This window comes from Loxodonta africana, chromosome 9, assembly GCF_030014295.1.
Source record: "Loxodonta africana isolate mLoxAfr1 chromosome 9, mLoxAfr1.hap2, whole genome shotgun sequence".
Lineage (NCBI taxonomy): Eukaryota > Metazoa > Chordata > Mammalia > Proboscidea > Elephantidae > Loxodonta > Loxodonta africana.
Window position 1 is genome coordinate 48133689 of NC_087350.1, and position 24182 is coordinate 48157870.

At 39.5% G+C, this 24182-nt stretch overlaps 1 protein-coding gene across 1 annotated transcript in view; it reads right to left on the reverse strand.

Moving 5' to 3' along the window:
• The window catches only part of GARNL3 (GTPase activating Rap/RanGAP domain like 3), a 149304-nt gene extending 128028 nt beyond the window's left edge, over nucleotides 1-21276 (reverse strand). Inside the window, exon 1 of the mRNA XM_003407721.4 lies at nucleotides 21099-21276. Coding sequence (XP_003407769.2) covers nucleotides 21099-21242 — 144 coding nt within the window. The 5' untranslated portion in view covers nucleotides 21243-21276. The remainder of the gene's footprint in view (nucleotides 1-21098) is intronic.
• Between the last annotated feature and the right edge of the window lie 2906 nt (nucleotides 21277-24182).

Here is a 24182-nt window from a genome sequence, read left to right on the forward strand (position 1 = left end):
CTGAACCGTTTCTCCCTCTCCCTGCTGCTCAGCCTGATTCTTCAACTTCGCCTTTGATGTTCAGGGCTCCTAGATTGTCATATATAATTGATGCACTTGTTTTTTCGGGTCTTTGTTGTAAGAAGGACCACAGGTAGCATCTGACTACTCTGCCATCTCGGCCCCGCCCCTCAACCAATAACCAATTTTAAAACCGAAAAAGTTTGTCAGAACAATGGCCCATCTAGCACACAACAGCTGTGTTTGGAGTTGAACCTGAGTTTTCTGCATGGAAGGCAAGAATTCTATCACTGAACCACCACTACCCCCTGCTGAATAAGTAACAGGATTCGTTTGCATTTGTTTTGTTGTTTTGTCATAGAAGTTGAGGGGAGGGGTGTTAACATATATTTGCATCAATAATGCTAAGAAAAGAGGACAGGATTTTTATTTTATTTATTCTGTCTTACATTCCTGATTTGGTCATATGCCAAACGATCAGATCCTGAGAAAGACTGCCCGGGAGAGAGAGAAAAAGAAAAGACAAACTAAATTATCATCTGACTAGTATTTGCCAGACACTAGGGATGATTCCTTCTGAGTCCTTGCACTGCCAGTACTGTAGCCACTAGCCATGTGTGACTATTTCAATTCAAATTTAAATTAATTAAAATAAAATAAAACAAAACATTCAAAACATTCAGTTCCTCAGCTGTATTAGCTGCATTTCAAGTGCTCAACAGCCCCATGTGGCTAGTGTCTACTGTACTGGACAGCATGGATATAAACATTTCCATCACCACAGAAAGTTCTATTGGACAGGACTGTGACATTCTCGCCACTGGTGCAACTTTAGATGACCAAGTTCAAATAGATTTCTCAGGCTGAAGTCTACCCAGTTATCTAAACACACTAAACAGGTTGAGATTCACGTGATTTAACATTCTGAGTAAAGGCTCTGGTCTAATCTCAGTAAAACTGTAACTGATTCACTTAATGCTGAACAGTGTTCAATGTATTAGATATTTTATTTCAGGAAAAAAGTAATATCCAAGCAATAATATCCATTTGTGTGATTTAACAAATTAATAAATAAAACTGAACAGAATGCATAAAAATTATGCATAAAACAATAAAAATATTGTTAGTTCCATATTATAGGCAATTAATATTTCTTAAATTAATATGAATACATAATTTTTAAAAAACAAAAGGCCCTTTTCCCCCTCTATTTAATCACTTTGCTTCTTTGGGATGGTGCCTGTTTTCATTCTAAATCAGTGACAGGATTCCCAGCGATTTCTGTCTAGTGTGTACTGGGTACTTGATATTCAGGTATATAAATCACAGAAACTGTATTCTAACCTAGAAAAATCACTTCAAAAGTCTATGTGAAGTACATCCTGAGAATCAATATTGCAGATTTTCCCCCTAGATCTCCTTTCTTTAAAATGAATGGTTATGAGTGTGAGTTTTGGAATTCAACTGAACAGGTTCAAATCTCAGTTCCACACTTATTAGCTGTGTGACCTTAGGCAAATCACTTAATTTTTCCTCTCTGAACATTAGTAAATGGGACAATGGTTGTACCTACTTCTAGGCTTGGGAAAATATTCAATAATATAACATATGTAAAGAGCCTAGAATAGTGCCTGGATATAGTAAGTGCTCAGTAAATGTTAAAAAAAAAAAAAAAAAGTGTCTGACTATTATTATGTTAGTATGATTAAATCACTTTAATGCTTCATTTAAACTCTTGAAAACTATATTTAAACACTTGTCCATCTAGCAAACATTATTGGGAAACTATTTTTCAGCCCCGTACTAACTGCTGGACTTATAAAGATAAATGTGACATGATTGCTGCCCTAGAGGGGAACAAAGCCTTGTGAGAGAGCGAGATGCACACATATAAACAGATAAAACACAACACAACCTGGTTAAATGCCATAACAGCAGAAGCAAGAACCGGGTGCTGGAGGAGGCCAGCGGCTGGAGAGACCAACTCTGCCTAGTGGAGCTGGGGAAAATTTCATTGTTATAATGCAATTTTATCAGGAAGATGTACAGGACCTTCTGGAAATGATTTCTAACATAAGCAGCTTTTTAAATCTGCTCAAGAAAAGCAGATCCATCTGACTCTGTGTATGCAATATCTCACACACATACATGAACAACTGACTTAGAATGTACTGCTCAGAAGAGAACAAAGTTTAAATATCTTTTTCATAAAAAGTGAGGGAGGCATCTCCTGTCTGGAGGGGAGATGGGAGGGTAGAGAGGGTTAGAAGCTGGCAAAATGGTCATGAAAGGAGAGACTGGAGGGAGGGAGCGGGCTGACTCGTTGGATGGAGAGTAAATGGGAGTATGTTGTAAGGTGTATATAAGCTTATATGTGACTGACTTGATTTGTAAGTTTTCACTCAAAGCACAATAAAAATTATTTTAAAAAAAAGTGGGGGAAGGCATAAATATGGGTAGAATGAGTCATCTCCAACGGTGAATGGTGCTCTTGGGCCCTGTCTCACAGTCACACTCAGTTCACTTCCATGGCCTTCAGAGAGAGGAAAGTGAGCCAGGTATAGGGACCAGAAGAGATGCCCTCTTCCTCCCACTCTTCACCTTAATCCTTTTCGGCCTGTGCCAGTGGAGTGATGAGCACCATGGCACATGTAAGAACACCCAGGTTGGTTAGAAGATTCTCCAACTAAGAGGTTAAGTGTTGGCTGAGGGAGAACTACCAAGGCCTTGGATCTGGGTTCAGACTTTTTTTTTTTTTATCATTCTCATCCCTGGCCAGCATCTTCAGCAAACTCAGCATCCATCATGATGTTTTTATCTGTCTGATGTCCTGAGCTTATGTCCTTCTGCTTTCTCAACTCTAATGATCTCACTTGACTTCACTGCTCTGCCATCCACTCCTAAGGCCCCAAACGTCCTCTGATCCATACTCGTATAGGTTTGCTATCACAGTAGCCAGTTTATAACTCACTCTGGCTCTTTTTTTGGCACCTATTCTAGCTTGGGACCCATGGTTAATCACGCCAGTGTTGAATTTACAAACACACAGACCTTGCATACTGCTGACTTCTCTTCATGTCCACCATGTCAAGTCCCAGCACTCAAATCACCCCCTACCAACTAAACTCCCATCCTTCCTCTTTTGTGTTCAAAAAAACAAAACGTTCTATGTGACCGGACCTATAACAAACAAACAAAAGAAGAAGTGAAAAGATAAAGACCCTCAATGAGACGGATTGATACAGTGGCTGCAACAATGAGCTCAAGCATAACAACAATTGTGAGGATGACGCAGAACTCAGCAGTGTTTCGTTCTGTTGTACGTGGGGTCACTATGAATCAGAACCTGCTTGATGGGACCTAACAACAGCAAACTCACGCAACTTGACTATGGCTGGATCATCAATGTTGTTGTTGTGTGCCGTCAAGTGGACTCTGACTCATAGCAACTCTACAGGACAGAGTAGAACTGCCCCATAGGGTTTTCTAGGTGGTAATCTTTTTTTTTAATTGATTGAAGTTTATTGAATATATCATTTGCAAATTGGGGTAACATTTTAACAAGGGTGTCAGAAACATTCTGGAGGTAAGAATTTCCAAAATTTTCATGCCAAACCTATTGGTATTGCCATGGGGAAAAAAAAGGATAGGAACAGAATTGATAAACAAATCTGTGCTCAGAAAGGATTTTCATACAGCATTGTCTGGAGGAACAATTAAAATAATTACTAATTTACCCTAAACATAGCTTGGAGTCTGTTTCCCAAAACTGACTGAATTCTTCAAAGAGCATGTCTTAGTTACCTAGTGCTGCTATAACCGAAATACCACAAGTGGATGGCTTCAACAAACTGAAGTTTATTCTCTCACAGTTTAGAAGGCTAGAAGTCCAAACTCAGGGTGTTGGCTCTAGGGGAAGGCTTTCTCTCTCTGTCAGCTCTGGAGGAAGGTCCTTGTCATCAATCTTCCCCTGAACTAGGAGCTTCTCAGCGAGGGGACCCTGGGTCCAGAGGACACGTTCTGCTCCTAGCACTACTTTCTTGGTGGTATGAGGTCCCCTTGTCTCTCTGCTCACTTCCCTCTTTTATGTCTCAAAAGAGATTGACTTAAGACACAACCTAATCTTGTAGATTGAGTCCTGCCTCATTAACATAACTATCTCTAATCCTGCCTCATTAATATCATAGAGGTAGGATTTAAAACACACGGAAAAATCACATCAGATCACAAAATGGTGGACAACCATACAATACTGGAAATCATGGCCTAATCAAGTTAACTCACATTTTTTGGGGACACAATTCAATCCATGGCAGGGCACAACACCCAAAACAAAACGGTCTTATTAGTTCATCCGGACTATTGTTTGACTCAAAAGTGGGTTTTAGGAACCTTTTTTTTTCAAGGCAAAAAGTCAAAAGGACAATGGTGTATGTGGGTTACCCAAAATTTCATGAAAGCCAGAAATATGGATTCCCAGAAAACTAAAACACTTTCATCATTTCTTCCTTTTGATCATGATTCTGCTATAGAATCTTTGATCAGAAACGTTCAATAATGGTAGCCAGACACCATCCAGTATCTTCTGGCCTCATGGCAAAGGAGAAAGCTGTTAATGGAGGTAATCAGACATGGAGCCTGTTTAAATCCTTCCCTGATTCCTGGTACTCTTTTTTTCTCTGCTGCTCCTGACAAACAGAGACCATTTGTTGCACCTCAGATGGCCGCTTGCGACCTTTTAAGACCCCAGACACTACACAATGAAGTAGGAGGTAGAACAGAAACAGTAATAACAATATTAGGCCATTTGTCTGAAATAACCCATAAAACCATGACCCTAAAGTCTTTGAACCAAGCAAACAAATCCCGTGAGGTGTTTGTTTATATGTAAGCAGCATCAGTAACTGCTTTTCATGTGCCTCAGCAGCAGCTACATTCTATAAAACCTCAGATTGCATATTAATAAACGCAGCAACGCTCATCTATTAAGGCACAAACTGTAGAGACTATAACGAGAGGAGTATCTGAAGTTTGAGCTGTGACTTTACAAAACAGAACAGTATTAGATTTCCTAGGTGGTCATCTTTCTGGAAGCAGACTGCCATATCTTTCTCCCAGGGAGTGGCTGGTGGGTTAGAACCACCCACCTTTCAGTTAGCAGCAGAACACTTAACCATTGTGCCACCAAGACTCCTTAGTCTCTACTACTCCCTAATTCTTTTATCCATTCTTTTTTTCACTTTGCATTACATCTTCCACCTTGTCTTGACTTGTCAGTCACCAAATCACCAGTCCAGGAACATTCTTTCCTCTAAGAGATGACCTTTCCACCTAGTTTCCTGAAAAATGTGAGGCAAGTCTGAACGAGTACTGTCATCTAACTCCCCATCTCAAAATATATCTGTCTTGATTTCTTAGTGATAGTAGTATCTGACTAGCAGTTCCTGATATGGTCTTTCTCAACTTCCCAGTAAAATACCTGTGAAGAGTCACCCAAAAAGACAGCAATTCATGAATCTGAAGAAAGATTAATTGTTAATTCTAAGGCTAAAATAGGAGGACATTTTGTACTCACTATATGGCCGATGAAAAAGAACTGAGAATCGTATTTGGTGACTGACTTTGTTGCCTGAAGCAGCAAATCTGTATTTGTTACAGGAGGATTGGAAGGCACTTTGTTCTTCCATCTATCTCATTCTGGCTAAAAGACTGGGTTTATATGAAAAATAACAATAAAACACTGAAGAAATCCTTTTTATGCCACGAGTACCTCTTTCTGAAGTAGACGAACCTACACTAGCACCTGTTTTTCACTCTAAAAATCATTGGGCAAAAACTGGGAAAGAAGCAGAGAGATAACCCATTTTAGGAAATGTAGTCTTTATAAGCAAAGCACTGTTGGTAGGGAGAGAAACAGGAAGAGTCCTAGTAGTAGAGCATCTTGGGAGTGCAGTTTTGCCAATACATCGAGCAGTGACGACACCAGAGGGTGGTTGGGGTGGGGGAATATTTACCTCTTCATAATCTCCACTTGCTTGACCTAGATAACTGGCATTTTCTCAAGCTTATATAAAGAGCTAACCAAACATTACTTCAAAACCCCCTTCCAACCCGATTGCTACCTTTAAGCCCTTAAGCCCCTGATATATACAAATTTTGGAGTCACTGGTTCAGAGCTGCAAAAAGCCAGGCACGGGAGAACATTCTCTCTCATTCCAGCAGAGCTTTATAAGATACACATCAACTAGATACTGGAAATTGATCAGGGAGTTTTGTACAACCACCAGTCATTCAGCTGTTTAGCTTGGAGAAGCTATAGTACCCAAAAGGACAATGAGAGTTGAGGGCCAGTTATACATTCTGTGTGTTGAAAAACACAAGGTCTGAATAACTGTTTTTTTGTCTGAAGATTCTGTAAACAGGAGAAAAAAAAAAAAACCCAACATGGGAGCTATGAAAAAAGGCTACACACGATTCTGAAAACTAAAACAGGAAGCACACTTCTAACCATTCTTTACTATAAAACCAAAATAAAATTTTAGAAAAACATTTGTTACCCTTAATAAAACAGAAGATATGACAATCATGACATCTCTGTAACAAGTGTATAAAGCTTGTGGAATTCAGTGAGATCAAAAAAAAGGACCGACTTAAAAGCCCGTCAGCGGCCATCTAGGCTACTCCACCTGTCTCACCCCTTCGGGAGCAAGGAATAATGAAGAAAACTAAAGATACAAGGGAAAGATTAGTCCAAAGGACTAATGTACCACATCTACCATGGCCTCCACCAGACTGAGTCCAGTACAACTAGAAGGTGCTGGGCTACCACCCATGGACTACTCTCACAGGGATCACAATAGAGGGTCCCAGACAGAGCTGGAGAAGAATGTAGAACAAAATGCTAACTCAAAAAAAAAGACCAGACTTGCTGACCTGACAGAGACTGGAGAAACCCTGAGAGTATGGCCCCCAAGACATCTTATCAGCTCAGTAATGAAGTCACTCCTGAGGTTCACCCTTCAGCCAAAGATAGGACAGGTTCATAAAACAAAATGAGACTAAAGGGCATATCAGCCCTGGGACAAGGACTAGAAGGCAGGAGGGGACAGGAAAGCTGGTAATAGGGAACTCAAGGTTGAGAAGGGAGAGTGTTGACATGTCGTGGGGTTGTTAACCAATGTCATAAAACAATCTGTGTACTAACTGTTTAATGAGAAACTAGTTTGTTCTGTAAACCTTCATCTAAAGTACAATAAAATTAAAAAAAAAATTTTTTTATTGTGTTAAAACATATACTGGAAACCCTATAGGGCAAGTCTACTCTGTCCTAAGAAAAAAAAAAGAAAATTAAATTAAAAAAGAAATTGTGCTCTGGGTAAGGGGAGGAAAAAAGATAACAACCTTCTAAGTAGGAAAAAGAGTTTGTCATTATTTTTAATGAAAGCACAGTATTTCATTGCATGAGTATGCCACGACATATTTATGTACCAATTCTCTAAGGATGAATGTTTTTGTTGCTTCTATCATGTTGTTATTCTAAACTACTCTGCAATAAATACCATTATACATAGGGGGAAAAAAAAAAGAGGACCGAAAAATTCAAATGTAGAATTAAAATTCTCTTTAGAGGAGAAAAGCAAAGTGTTAATTGTAGAAAACAGAAACAGTAGTGTGGAAAACACATTTGAGATGCTTTCCCAGAATGGAAAGGAACATAATGAAATTAAAATAATGAGAAACAAAAGACAGTTAAGAACAGTGAAAAAGATCTTATTGTTTCAGGGGAAAAAAATGAGCAAGAATCAAAGATATAGCAGAAGAAAATATTCATTCCTGACAAAGGACTTGGGTCTAAGAATCATAGAAACATGACATTTTAGGTAAGATTAATGAAAAAAGAAACATGAAAAGAAATTGAGAAACATTTTTAAAGAAAAAAATCCTAGAAAAACCCCAGACAGGAAAGGTTACCAAGAAGGAAAATAAATTAGAACTGCCTCAGACTTCTCTTCAGGACACTAAAGGGCAGAACTGTATTGGGTTGAATAGTGTCCCCCCAAAATTCATGTTCACCTGGAACCTCAGAATGTGACCTTATTTGGAAAGAAGGTTTTTGCAGATGCAATTAGTTAAGATGAAGTCATACTGTATTAGGGTGGTCCCTAAAACCAATGATTTATAAGAAGAAGGGCACACAGGGCACAGGGGAAAAGGCCATGTGAAGATGGAGGCCGAGACTGGAGTGGTGCAGCTATCAGCGCAGGCACACCAACGACTGACTGGAGCCACCAGAAACTAGGAAGGGACAAGGGAAGATTCTTCCCTAGAGCCTTCAGAGTGAGCATGGCCCTACCAACACCTTGATTTTGGACTGCAGAACTCTGAGACAATAAATTTCTGTTGTTTTAAGCCACGCTGTTTGTGGTAATTTGTTATGACAGCCATAGCGATGGAATGGATTATGTATGTATTAGTTTCCATTATGGAAACTAATACGATAACAGACCAAAATTTGTAAAGTTTTAGGAGAAAAAGGTGATGACTCAGAAGTTTAAAAGCCAGGTAAGTTGTTTTTGTGAGAAGGCACAATTCAGAGACATTCTTAGATATGTACAAATCGAGAAAAAATACCCTCACGTACTGCCTAAAAATTTACCTGAAACTCCAGGACAAGGATGTCAGTGACCATTGTTATTTACTGTCCTCCTGGAGGCCATAGCCAGTGCAAGTAGACATAAAGAAGAAATAAAAGATTTGGATAGGAGAGTATCTATGCCTTCAAAATGTTAGGTAAATATGTACAACAAAATAGTATAAACCCATTTGGTACATAAATTTAATTACTTAAGGGAGATACACTAAAATTCTAATAGTGATTATTTCTAGGTGGTAGGATTACAGATGAATTTAATTATCCTTCCTATGCTTTTTGGTATATTTTAAGTTTTCTATAATAAGCATGTATTCCTTTCATGATAAAAAAAAGTATACTGAAAAATTACCTAAGTATACACATGCACACACACACAGTGACTGGAAAATAATATAAAAAATTAAAGATGGGAAAAAAAGAACTTATCAGACAGCAGATATTGAGCAAAACTGATTTTCTAGCTAATATATGGACACCTGGCAGTGAGCTAAGTGCTGTTGGGGAATACAACAAAAAGACAGCCATGACCCCACCCACTGAGAAAGGTAAGAAATGCATACAAATAACTACAATGAAAAATATGGGAGGTACCATAGAGAAGTGCAGAGAATTGTAGGGTTCTCAAGAGTGAAACCCTGGTGGCGTAGTGGTTAGGAGCTATGGCTGCTAACCAAAAGGTCGGCAGTTCAAATCCAGCAGGCGCTCCTTAGAAGCTCTATGGGGCAGTTCTACTCTGTCCTATAGGGTCACTATGGGTTGGAATCAACTCAACAGCAACAGGTTTATGGGTTTTTAAAGAATGAAAGATAACTTTCCCACAGGGGAATCTGGCAAGGCTGCGTGGATGAATAGGGACTTGGCAGAGACATATTTCAAGAGGGCATTCCAGGAGAAAGGAAAGGTATATGAAAGTCCAGAGGCCTGGGTAACAGGGGCAAAGGCCTGTTTGGCTGGATCACAGGCTACATGAGCTAAGGCTCAAAAGATAGGCTGGAGCGAGACTGGGGAAAGGCTTGAATGCCAAGCTAAAGAGTATCTGCTTTATTCTATAAACAAAAGAGGGATACTGGAGGGGTTTTTTGTTGCTGGCATTTGTTTGCTTGTTTGAAAACATAAAATGACTTTGCCAGAGCTGTACATTAGGGAAAGTTATGATTTACAGCATTAAGGAAATCAAAGCCCTCAAACTCAGGTTGATTACAGTAGAGGATATCAATGAGCTAGATGTAAGCTTACCAAGAACTTGTTGAGTGGAATTTTTGAGAAATCATGAAAAGCAAGAAAAAGTGCCAGAAGCTCAGAGAAAGAGGAACTGACACAAGTGTCAAACAAAAAAGGAGCACATAGATGCAAACACTGCCATTCTAGTCCCATCCCTCTCTCTCAAAAGACCCAATAAGAAATACTTAAGGAATTACAAGTCACTTTCATAATGAAAGCTTGTAAAAAATGTACACTGCTGAGCCTACTCTAGACACACCAAATCAAACTTGAATTTTAGACAAGCTTCTCAAATTATTTTTATGCACAATGAAGTCTGAAGGACACTAGAGCAGCGTATGACTATGGCAAGATCATGGAACTCTTGAACAAATACAACCTACTATGAATAAAATGGGGAAACCAGCTCTACAACTTACTACAGGTAGTCTCTGGTTTATGATGTATTCATTACAATGAACTTGTACGACCATCAGTTGTTTTCTTTTTTTTGTACATTATTGTTTTATACACAATGTTAAAATATATCTGTAAGCTTATATGTAATGTTTCCAATCCCCTAAGACAACTAAAAATAGGATTTATAAAGATGCTGATAATAAAAGGCAATAATAATGAAAACTAAAAAAAAAAAAAAATGAGGCATTCAACTTACACCAGAACCTACTTATGATGGAGTTATCGTAAAGAAGCCCCCCATTGTAAGTCGAGGACTACCTTTACTTGTGTGACCTTGGGCAAGTTAATTAACTTCTCCAAACCTCAGTGTCCTTAACTATAAAATGGGCTAATAAGGAAGTTGTGAGATTTGAATTAGTTTATATACACAAAGAGCTCAAAAACGTGGCTGGCACGGATGTGCACGTCCATGTGAATAAAGAGCAATATGACCATGAAATTTATTTAGTACATAGAACCAACAGGGTTTGGTAACAGATTGGATATAGGGCATGGGATTTGTAAGAGGTATACAGAGTGAAGTCCTGGTTTCTGGAATTAGCAACTGAAAGGAGGGAGTGCCATTCACTGAGAGTAGGTTTGGAGTGGAGGAAGGGGGCGATGAAGAGTTCAGTTCTGGGCATGCTGAGGTTCAAGTGCCTATGGGCCATACCAGTAGAGATGTCCTGTGGGCAATTGTGATAGAGATCTGGATCAAATATATGGATCTGGGAGTCACCACTTTAGAGGCAGAAAATGAAGCCATGGGCACAGGAAAGATCGCAGAGAAAGAGTATAGAGTGAGAAGAGTACCTGAGATAGAACTCTGAGGAGCATCAACATTTAAGGGACAGGCAGAAGAAAAGCAACTCCTTAAAGACGCTGAGAAGGTGAAGAAGGAGGAAAAATTTGAGAGCGTGGAGACACAGACATCAAGGTTAAAGAACATTTCAACAGGGCCCAATGCTGCAGAGAGGTCACATGAGATAAAGATTGAGAAGCATCAACTGGGTTTAGTAGCAAGGAGGTCTTTGGTGACCTTGGCAAGAGCAGTTTGGTAGAGTACAAGAAGGGGAGGCATCAAAAGGAAAAAGTCAGAAGGAAAACTGTAGAACCATCAGAGGGATTAAAAAGAGAATTTAGAGGGTGGCTAAGTGTACTCCCAAAGTAGTTAAAAGCCTTCATGTCTATTAAGGAAAGGCAGTTTGAGATTATATTTTAAAATATTGGAACATAGTGATAATCACAATAGACCAATTAAAGAGCTGAGGCCAAAAAGCATATAAACCTTTTTCATACATAAAGGAATCTAAAATAACTGCTTTAATTAAATGGGTAAGATAGTTCAATATAAATGTAAGAATATTAGTTGTGGCTCAATGGTAATAGTAGGAACACAAAATTATGAGTGCTTTTTGGTAAATCAATCATGGCAGCTACACTGGATTTTTTTGTATGATTTTCCCTAAATTCACTTAGTGGGGGAAAAAAAAGGAAGTAAATTTTAGAACCCACAGTTGTTCCTGTCACTCTTCCAACAAAGAAGGGAAAAAGCTGCTCTAGGCCATGGAATGTATGTGCACCCTAAGAACGCAGGGGACTTGCCCTGAGACAGGAATAAGCTGAAAGACCAGGGTCTCAGTTTAGGAGCACTGAGAGAACTGCATGAAATCTCAAATACTCTTGAATGTTCAGAGCCCATGTGTGAAAGGTTGGCAAAAAGATAAAATTCCTTTTCAACTTTTAGCAGCAACAAAAGAAGTGTGTGTTCATGATTCACTATCAAATACCACAATTTTAATGACAGACCTGCAAAAATTCAAAAGTAAACATAGCTTCTTAAGAAGCAACTTTCAAAAAACTGAACATACTTTCTATTCATCAGAGTAGTATACAAAGGTATATAACATTATATATTTTGATCAAGTTTAAAATTTACTTTTGCTACAATTGACGATAGGTGCTTTTGTGACTGGTCTTGCCAATCTGAAAGTTGAGGTGGGCATGTGATAGGACATGGTATAGGGTACAAGAAGTGAGAGGCAAAGGCTATGATCAAACAGGCACCCAAAAGACTGTGTGTTTAGAGACACACATGAGAATTTTGCCTCCTGAGTGCAAAAGAAGCCACAATCAAGGTAGAAAACTGTTCTCTACTCGATTTCCTGTGCTGAAGAATCAACCAAATACAGCACTATTCACAACAGCCAAAAGGCGAAAACAACCTAAATGCTCATCAACAGAAGAATGAATAAACAAAATGTGGTACATACATACAATGGAATACTACTCATCCAGTAGAAGAAATGAAGTCCTGATACATGCTACAGTTTAGATGGAGCTTGAAGACATTATGCTGAGTGAAATAAGCCAATCACAAAAGGACAAATATTGTATAACCTCACTTATACAGAAAGACAAGAAAAGGCAAATGTGTAGAGACTAAGATTATTAGTGGTTACCAGGGGTGACAGAGAGGGGGGAAAGTGGGTTAACGGTGATGAAAAATCACATTGATTAGGGGTAGGGTTACACAACTGATTATCGTACTTGTTGTCAAGCTGTACACTTGTAAAAAGTTAAATTGGAAAAAGTCGTGTGATATATTTACAATGACAGAAAAAAAAAAAGAGCTGCTGAGGCTGTATATGTACAACTAAACACCTCATGGGATTTGGTTCCTTGGTTTGGAAGTTTAGGGTTATGGTTTCATGGAATATCCCAGTTAATCGGCCTAACAATGTATTTAGTGCTTCTGTTCTACCTCCTAGCTCATTAAGTAGTGCCTCGGGTCTTACAAGCTTACAAGTGGCCATCTAAAGCACAACAATTGGTCTGTATTCATTTGGAGCAACAGAGGAAGAAGGAGAGTCAGGAAAAGGAGGAGAATATGGAATGTGTGGCCAATTGCTTCCATGAACAATTGCTTCTTTTGTCAGGAGCCCAGAAGAACTAGATAGTCCCCAGCTACCATTACTGAATGTTTTGTTCAAATATTCCATAGAAGAATCCTGATCAAAAGGGAAAATACAGAAAAGAATTTCAAATTTTCATGGACTCTCTGGAGCCAAGGAGGGTAGATGAACCCCTGAAACTCTTGCCCTGAGAAAATCTTTAAACCTTAAACCAAAAATACCCCCTGAAGTCATCTTAAAACCAAGCAATACTTTGGTGAAGGGTAAGACAGTACACAAAACTGGGGAAGCCAGCACAACATACACAAGGCAAGGTCATGGAAGCTCCATAGATACATCCAAGGGGCCGAATTACTGGGCTGAGGGCTGTGGGGACCATGGTGTCAGGCAACACCTAGCTCAATTGGCATAACAGAGCTTATAGAGAACATGTTATACATTCTACTTTGGTGAGTAGTGTCTGGGATCTGAAAAGCCTGTGAGCGGCAACCTAAGATACTCTACTGGTCCCACCCTTTCGGGAGCAAGGGAGAATGAAGAAAACTAAAGATACAAGGGAAAGACTAATTCAAAGGACTAACGGACCACAACTACCATGGCATCCACCAGACTGAGTCCAGTACAACTAGATGATGCCCGGCTACTATCACTGACTGCTCTGACAGGGATCACAATGGAGGGTTCCGGACAGAGCTGGAAAAAAACTTTCCTCCCAGATCCTCTTAAAGGAGACACTGTGTGACAGACTGAGAAAAATCCTCAACAACATCCTGTAAGAAACACATCTTGAAGGTCCATATGGCTGTTTTCCACTCTGTCCATCAATACAAGTTAAAGGCACAATGCCAAGGCACAAACCAAGAAAAGTAAGCCTAAGAAGGGCCAAGAAAGGCAGGCCAAGTGTTTGTAGCTGTCTATGGTTGGGCTTGATCCAGGAATTAAATCTAAACCATTTAAGGCATGGACATCTCTTTGGATAATTCTTCATAAACATTTTTCTTAAACCGAAGCCTTTGTTCAGATTTGGAGAGAAGAGAGTTTGAGATTATATGTTTGAGCAAAATCCTAGAGCAGAGCCACTATACGTTGTTGATTAAGGGCGGAGGTATTTGCTCTAACTATCAATATGGCTTTCTCAGGAAACAGTCTGTAAGAGGTAGGGCTATAAAAGCATATCACGAGATTAAGCATAGGGGCTCTTGGAGTTAGATGAACCTGGGTTTAAATATCAGCACTGCCAATTACTAGCTGTGGGACCTTTCTGAGCTCGTAAATTAAATGGAAATCCATTCAATCTCCACAAATGTCTTCTGAGCATCCAAAGTATATGGCATAATCCAATAAAATCTACCTCATATGGTTCTCTGTGAGGATTAAATGGGTAAATGCATCCAAATGCAGTGACTGGTACATGCTAAGCACTTAGTAAATGTTGACTAAAAATAGCAAAATAATAATCATGATAAGAGATTTCTGGTTCCATTCTATTGCATAAATAATTATATTATTAAGGCCTCAAAGTTCTATATCACAGAAGATGGTTGCAATAATGTTATCCTGGAAAAGTTTCAAAGTCAGCATTACCAATAACCCACAGTTTTAAACCATGACAGCCTGTTGGTGAACACATCAAGATAAATGTTATGCCTTGACCTATATGCTATATAAGACTTAGACACAAGCCAGTTAAATATTGGAAAACATCTGCCAAAATTATGATTTTACTTTTAGAATGCTGAAGGTTTGATGTTCTGAAGTTCCCGTGGAAGTATGCTCGTACCTTCACTAATCTCTCCATTTGGTAATACTACATAGCGTACAATTTCTCCCATAAAATGCCTACGAAAACAAAAAGCCTACTCAACCCTGAACAGAGAACGAAAGTGCACTGTGGTTGGGATGCTGGACAGGCAGCTAAATCACTCATTAGCCAGTGTCATCTTTCTGCGCAACAGTCCCACAGGCACAATCCAAATTGGTGCCTGAGCAAAAATACAAATTACGACATATCAGACTTCACAAGTGCTGCTCAAAAAACCAAAACCTCAAATGCTGAAATCTGCAGATGCCAAGCAAGTTCATCATAAAGTGTTCTTTTGATAGAAATTAGATAGCACAGCCAGATATCCTTTGAGTCCACCCCAAGTTTATAACAAGAAGCATTTATATATTTCTCTCCTATAAAGTAGGGGAGCATACATTCAGCTCATTCAAATGCAGGTTTGAGTAATTAACAAGCAAGTTTAAAAACGAGTGAAGAATATACTAAAAAATACTACTATATATAATCCTGACTTGAAATCACATGCAGATGGCGACTTCCCTAAAAGTATCAAGATGTGGGGTTGTCTGAGAATCAGTAGCTGGGGTGGGACACGAGAGAGGTCTACATCGTGCCCACACTGTTTATCATTTGTAGCACATCAGTTTCCTATCCACTGAGTCAAAGGCCAAGAAAAGATCAATAAAACTACAAATAATCTTTTGCTTTTCTTGACGCTTTTTGATATAAAGTGATGAAGAATGGCTGATGGTGTCATAGCTGTGCCTTGCTTAGACTGCTGCTAGGAGAGACCCTTACTTTCAATTTATCAGAGGAAAATGGTACGCATTTTAAATAGAACACGCTGCAAGCTAATAAGCCTAACTATGTTTAAGTGATCCCTCTAAACATGGTTGTTTTTCCTCAAAAAGGCTTGTTTTTCCTTTCCTGTTTATTTTTATGATTTGGGTGATCTGGAATGAAAACCGGAACGAGAAAAACTGTGGGTCGAAGCCCTGGAACAGAAGATTCGCAAGAGGTGTAGAGAGTCCCTAAACAGCCTGATGCATGAGACTGGATTATTGGCAGAACTATGGAGAGTGACACACATTCAAAGCAGCGCAGTTGGTTAGTTTCTCATTAAACAGTACACATACTGTTTCGTGACACTGGTTGCCAAGCCCAGACATGTCACCACTTTCCCCTTCTCAACCTTGGGCTCCCTGTTACCAGCTTTCCTGGCCCTCTTGCCTTCTCATCCTTACCCCTGGGCTGGTGTGCCCATTTAGTTCCTTTATTTTTGATGAGTTAGGCTACTCTCTAATTTCAACCAAATTGGGTCATTCATTATTTAATCATTATATATTAAGTAACTAATGCTAAGCTCTGTGCTTGGAGATACAGTGTTAAACAGCCATGGTCTCTATTTTTAAGCTTATAATCTTTATCCTTGTTTATGGTATTAAAAAAAAAAGTGGCAGTGGTAAGAGTCCACCAACAGAGAAAGAATTTTTCACCACATGCTTTTAAATCATCTCCTCTATGAGGGAATGCTATAGACACATTTTGGGTTCCAGCCTAGCTCATGTTCTTCTTTGAAACTGACTTTTGTCTATGCCCTCTTCAGAGAAACTTCCCTATCCACAAACCCTGCTGAGGGGATGAGTCTAAGGAGCCATGTTTATACCACATGACCTCACCACCTTGAGCACAATTATTTGATTCAGAAATAGATACCTGGACCAAGAGGAAGCAACCATAGTATTTTTTCTATTCGGAATTTGAAATTCAAATACAAGAATAAACAGACTATGATGGGCAATAGAGCTATAAAATCTGGAGACTTGGGGAAGGACAGAGGGAGGAAATTGATTGAGTAATTAAAAAAAAAAAATTTAATGAGAACTTAGTATTTGCCAGGTCCTGTGCCAGGGTCTAGAAATACAATACCTCTAGTAAGCAAGAGTGGTAAGTAAATAAACAAATAAAATAAATATTGTGATAAGTACTATTAAGAAAATAATAGGATGCTGAGTTGGGAATAACAAGGGGAGGGGTCGACTTTAGATGGGATGGTTCTGGGAAGACCTGAGAAAATGCTATGTAAACTTAGACTGGCCACGAGAAGTGCTGGGTAAGCCCATTCCAGGGAGAGGAAACAGTAAGTGCAAATGCCCTAGGACAGGGAAGACCTCAATGTATCCTGGAAACCAAAGCACAGCAAGTGAGTGGCATGAGAGGGGGTGGAGGAAGAAGGCAGAGCAGGAATTACACAGGTTCTTGTAGGGCTTGGAAAAGGGTCTGGACTTGTACAATGGGCAACCGCTGAAACGTTTTTAGAAAAGACACTGTGTTGTCAACATTTTAAAATCACTCTGGATGCTGGGGAGAATGGACTGGAAAAGGACAACTGTAGAAACAAGGGAAACTGGTCTGTGAGAGAAGAATGGTACAGACATGCAGAGAAAAGTCAGGATGAGAAATCACGGACTAGAGAGAAAATAGCTGCTTTATGACTTCCGGTCACATGAGAGCCAGCTGTGCTTCCTGCACTTCATTTCTGTGACATTCACCCATATCCTTTCAGGCAACTATACTCAAGCCGGACTGAGTGGATCGCTGTTCCTTGCAACCAAACAATTCCTGATTAAGGCAAGGAACACAGCTGGGATCCAGTTAAGAAGTGGCCTGGGGACTAAAAGTCTGAGGCAGTTGATTTCTAAAGTTAGATTATAAAATATAGCTCCCACCAAAACCAAACTTACTGCCATCCAGTCGATTCCGACTCATAGCGACCCTATAGGACAGAGTAGAACTGCCCCATAGAGTTTCCAGGGAGCACCAGGTGGATTCAAACTGCCAACCTTCTGGTTAGCAGCCATCGTACTTAACCACTCACTACGCCACCAGGGTCTCCAAGATTATAGCTCCAGGAGAATAGAAAACCTGTCCTCCCTTCCCCGCCCCACCCCGCCCAGCGCCTACTGATATGTGGTATGCTTTCAGTAAATATGTACTGAATGAGGGCTAAAAAGCTTTTCCATTAGTAAGTAGAGATCTGGGTGTTCATGCCTCACCATATTAATACCCAATTTAAACCTAGAGAACTAAGCCCCTAAATTTGCCCTTATTACTCATTTGAATGGCCAAGCTTAGTTCTTCTCAAGGATTTACTATACCTACTTTGTTCAAGGTCAGGAGATTTTATGATAAAATTTCAGTTTTATAGAATGTGGGGTATCCTTTTCCTAAGTTTGTGTCCAAGATATATTGGGTTCCCAACAATTTTTGCCAAGCCAGGTGTAAGAAAAGTTAAACCTACTTTCTCACAAACACAGAACACATAAAAAATATTTTTAATTTACTAATAATCTGTTGTTCAGAGGTGAGAGGAACGTCTTTTCCCTTAAAATACTGAAGTTAGAATTTCAAAAGACCTCTAGATATCAAAAATGGAGCTTTGCTCCATCTTGTATTCTCACCAGCCCAACCACCAGTGCGTATGGCATTTACAATATGGGAAAACCAGAAACAACCTAATTTTACAAAAGAAGGAAAACTGTTACACAAATAATGGATTATCACCATGAAGCCATTAAAATGGTAACTTTGAAGGTTATATAGAAAGAAGATATTTACAAAATATAGTTAAATGAAAAAGGAATGCAAAATTAAATATATAATTAGATTACAACCATGTAAAAATTAGGTTTGAGGCTATAAAGATTGGAAGGTATCAGAAGGGAATGAAAATAGTTGCTGCATTAAGGTGGTGAAACTATACAAGGGATTCTGAAATATATTTTTAATTTATCAGATTAAAACATTATTATAATATCTTTTAAAAATCAGTTATAAATACACATAAACACGCACACGATGCATTATAGCTCCAGAGGAAAAACTCGAACAAATGGATTAAAGAATTTCCATTCCTCAACTGAATGAAATGAACAATTCACTGAGTCAAACAAATGGGTCAAGGAGCTGCCCCATCAGGCTGAGGAAAATTGACGACAAGTGTGGGATTCTCTAAGGCAGGGGTTCTTCAATTTTGGTCCTGGGAACTTGTTAGAAATGCGAATTCAGAAACCCCACCCCAGACCTTCTGAATCAGAAACTCTGGTGGTGGGGCCCAGCAATCCGTGTTTTAATAGGCTCTCCAGGTGATTCTGATGCCTGCTCAAGTTTTGAGAACCACTGCTCTCAAGTTCCTTCCCATTTTGGTATTTGGTGATTTCCACAAGAATCCATCTTTCATATATACATCATCTCCCCCAAACACCACTCTCATCACCTCTGTTTACGAGAGTTCCATATTACTTATTAGTCAAGTTCAGCCCTCATCTAACAGTCAAGGTTTCACATTTGCTACTGAATTTCACCTTCAGTACTTCAGCTAGTTAGCATGGAGTGTGCATAGGTGCTTTATGTGCATCATCTCATTTAATCCTCATAGCAACTCTAAGGTAGATTAATATCCCCATTTTATAGATGAGAAAACTGAGGCCAAAAGAAGCCCAAGTCATACAACTAAGTAAATGAAACGAGAATTACTTCAGAGCACAAGCTGAATTAAGCACCACTGAATTTCAGAGAAATTAAGTAGCTTGACCTGGTCACAGAGCTAATAAGTGGAGGAGCTGGTATCTGAACACAGATCTCTCTGATTCTAAAACCTGAATGCTTCATGGCCACTAAGCTCCACTGCCTCACACTCTGTGCTAGGCAGGACCATTTCCTCACTGCTCTCGGAATACATCACTGCCAAGAATCATGCTTTTCGCCCATATCTGCTGTCTATCCTTATCACCACCAACTCATATCCTGCAACTCTCCAGAGGGCTTCCATGCCACTTCTCGACATCCCTGGCTAGACTGGGTTACTCCCTCCCTCTTCTCAACCTCTCTGTGCTCTATCAGTGCATCAGTTTATCTCTCACCAATTCCCACTCTGAATTTTAGTCATGCATGTGCTCCTTCAGGAGAGGCGGTGGTCAGAGTCAGCCTGGTGTCACCAGTGACCGACGTGTAACAGGCATTGATTAAGTCAACGTCTATTATGTGAGTAACTTCATTCTTTAGATATTTTATATATCTTATCTGCCTAGCTGGAGGGCAGGAAGCTCCTTACAAGAAGGACCGTATCTTACTTATTTTATATTTTCAAGAATACTCATCCCCAGGACAGCTACACAGTCAGGTAATATATACTCGAATTAAAGTAGAATGCTATTGGTACACAACTCTGGTATAAATTTTTTTACTACCTATGCCCCACAAGAATGTAGCTTATATTAATGGGGAATGATTGGGTACTACACAAATGGATGAAAGCCATTCATTTTTTGTGAAATTATAAAAATAGTGTATTTAATGCCAATAGTATAAAATAATCAACAGAATTTTATCAGCATATTTTCCTGCACATTTGTTCAAACTTCCATGCAACTGGAAAAAAATCACAATTCTGTCTCTTAAAAAACTGAGGCTATTATGTGCCTTCATTATACCTCTTTTAAAATGAAAACATACTATTGTTAAAAACCATAACTCAAAACCTCAGTGCCTCTCATTAAGGAAAATATGGATATTTTCTTTCCAGAAATCTATTATCTGTTACAGTTATTTATCTAATCCAACCAATATACTTTTCAACAAGAAAAAAAATCTTATAAATATTCTAACTCGTAGCACACACCCAGAAAGCAAAGGGCACAGAAAACCAGAATGTGTATTTCAATAACATTCAAACCTTGAAAACCAGGTTTATAAACTTGTAGGAATAATATCGTGTAAAAACCAAATGCTACTTTTCTTAACTCATAAATTATTTTCTTTAATTACATACACCATTAACTAAGAAAAATACCAAGCCTCAGTGTATTTTTAACAAACTGGAAGACACAGATTAAAAGTACGTAACAATAAAAACAGATAAAGATGATCAAATTATGCTGGCCTTTTAATAGCCATTTATTCCAATCCAATCCTTATGCTGTACCCACATGGTCTAACAGTAAATATACAACAAACAATCTAATGAGTTTGGTGATCCTCTCTAAATCTAAATCAATGTACTACCACTGAACAGACAGTATAAACTTACCAGCTCCACAGATCCATAATGTTTCCTACTGAAATCCCCACGTCTACAGCCTAGGTCTTCCGAGACAGAGCTGGAACAAAAATGCTTCATCAGTATTATACATAGCGATCTGACCATAAACCTTCTGCAAAAACCGACTACCATTTGCAAAAAGGGCTGCTATGGAACAGGCTTGCAGTGCCCCAGCTCCTCACTGCAGGGGAGCCTCCTTGCAACAGACACAGTCCTCAGCAGCCATTGCAGAGTCTGGCTTTTATGGAGCCTTCAGTAAAAAGAAAAACGCCCGAGTCATCCCTGGAACTATATGATTAAATTAAATATTTAGTCATTTGGAATCAATTGAAATTTCCAAGGCTACTGGTGGCTTATGATTTCATTTCTGTATGACCAAAGGGGACAGAAAGCCTGCAGTAAACTTGAGGCAAGGGATAAAGCTGCTGAACCAGATCTTGCAATTATCTTTCATTTAGAAGAGGCTCTTTGTCCCAAACATCCAACGTTAAAATAACCAACACTATTTAATGCTATGTTACTATTTAATGCTATGTTTTAAATAGAATAAAAAAATTTTTAAATCCTGGTAGGCCCTACCTCCCCCATTTTTATGTAAGATTTTTATGTGACAATATGAAAAAAGACCAGGACTAACAGAAAATTGAAAATCTAACTTCCAAGTATATTTAGTTTTTTATATAGCAGCAGCTAATATTTCCCACCACTTCCCCTTCCCCCCCCGCCCCCCAAAAAAAAGGCTAAGAAAAATCACATGCATTGTTGAAGAGCAATTAAAACAGTGGCACAATTGTTACTGCATTTACATCTTGAATGTACAGTTACACAATCAAAAGGTACAGTGAATAGTTAGTATATTTAGGACCCCAAACAGTTCTCATGAAACCACCAGAGATACGCAAATACGAACAGTTTTAATAAGTTTTGTTCTAACATAAGTCATGCAAATAACTCTAATAAAACACAGGAAATAAACTTACACAGAAATTACATGTTTACTATATCCAAAATATTTGAGATCTAACATGCAAAGAAAGGTGCATTTAGTACCTTTTCATCCTTCCTTAAAAGGTAAGCTACATTTTCTAAATTACAGCCCTCTCGGCACATTCAGAAAGAGACTGACTCTGATGCCCAGCATCCACAGAGCTGACTCTGTGCCAGGACACTGTTTGATAGGCTCCAAGAAAGACAGCATGAGAGAAATGAGATTAGAGAGTCTAATGGTATTCAGCTTCCACCATTTCACAGAGTTGGTTGAATTAATCTTATGTGAGAAATTTAACCTTTTGTAGTCCTCACTCCCTTAGCTGAAAATGTGCAAAAATCAATGAATGCAGTTTGGAAGGGTGTCCAGATACTACCCAGGCTACCTTCCTGCTTCTAGTGACATGGTTGTCTACAAAAAAATCTCTGAAAGAGATTTAAAAACTCCCCTTCGTGGTCTATTCTGGCTTGTGTTAAATATGTCCCCTCTGCCTGTTTTCTTAGCCCACCTTGAAAACCCTCCTGGAGAATATTGCCATTCTATGTATCAGTTTCATGATCCTTCCCTGGTGAACCTGAGTTACCGAGAGACAGGAAACTCCCCTGAGAGGAGCATCCATGCATTTGAACAGAGCTCTGGGTTTTTTTTCTGGGACAGGACAGATACTCAATGGCTGCTGACTGAATGCACTGCACCACCTTCCCCCTTGTGTCTGCCCAGATCTCAACCCACCTCTTCAGTTTTAGTCGGGCCCACTACACAATCGTCAAACAGCAGCAAAAGCAACTCCTAACACGAATGGGCAATGATAAGAAAAGAGCAAGGATGCTGAGCTCTGGGCTTCCCTCGCTGCCCTCACTACCACTGAGGGGGTTCTAAGACACAGTGCCATATAGTAGGTGTATCTTGCTGTCTACCCTCCCGCAGCTCCCTAACTCTGCTAACAGCCAGAAACAAACACAAAAAAGATGACAACCTGAACTCCTGGAGCAGCCACCTCCCTTAGAAGTCTCACTGAAGGAAGACAATGTCCTGTGAAAACAACCAAGGGAGATATAAAGAGAATATCTGCTATCTGTTGCCCTTTTCCCTGTCTAATTACATTTCCATCTAATACACTGCAGACAGAGTGCTTGCTAATGGTGGAAGCCAGGCTATTCTATATAGGGTACATTTCTCAGGTTGCAGGAGGCACTCAAACCAGTCATAAAAATCCTCTCCCCACTCCCTTCCTCCCTCCCCAGGCTCTCTGGCCCCTAAGCTCCCAGCACAAGGGTTGTAATTGGAGGCGATCACCAAGTGCTCCAAGAGAAGTTTGTTTTCTTCTGGGTCCCCAATGTCTGCCCACTGCCTGGCACAGAGAAGACATGTAATAGATGTTGGTTGCACTGATGAAGGTATTTGCAGATCTTTTGAATCTTACTAGCTAATGCATGGTAGCACCCCTGTGAACAGCAAGGCACACTGTCTTCCCTGATGAACCACTTGGACTTTAGACTGTCAATCCACACAGTCTTGGCCCATGAGGCAGAGACTGCTATGTGCTCACCAAAACCTGTTCTCTTTTCCTCCTGTGCTCACAGCTCGACTACATTTCCTAGCTCTTCTTGCAGTAAGAGTGGCCACATGACTGAACTCTGGCCAAAAGAATACAAGCAGAAGTGACAGGCACCACTTCTAAGCACATCCTATGTGAGGCACTTGCTCTCCTTCCCTGTAGCCACCTGCATGGAGAGGATTATAAGAACCTGCAGAAGGGCAGAGCTTCAAGACAGAAAAAACCTGGGTCTCTGAACAACCAAGTGGAAGGTCACATCACTAAGAACATCTGCATTAGAATACGATGTAAGAAAGAAACATTTAGTTGTGCTGATCACATAGAATTTAGGTTTACCTGTTAAAGGAGCTGTGTTATCTGAACTAACAAAGAAGTCAGTACCTTGAAGAGGGGTGCTGCCATAGCAACAACCTAAATATGTGGCACCAGCTTGGTAGGCAGGCAGCAGCCAGTGCAGAAGCTGATTTCAGAGGCTGCAAAGATGGAGACCTATGCTATGCAGTAGCAAAATATTTGGTAAATGAAT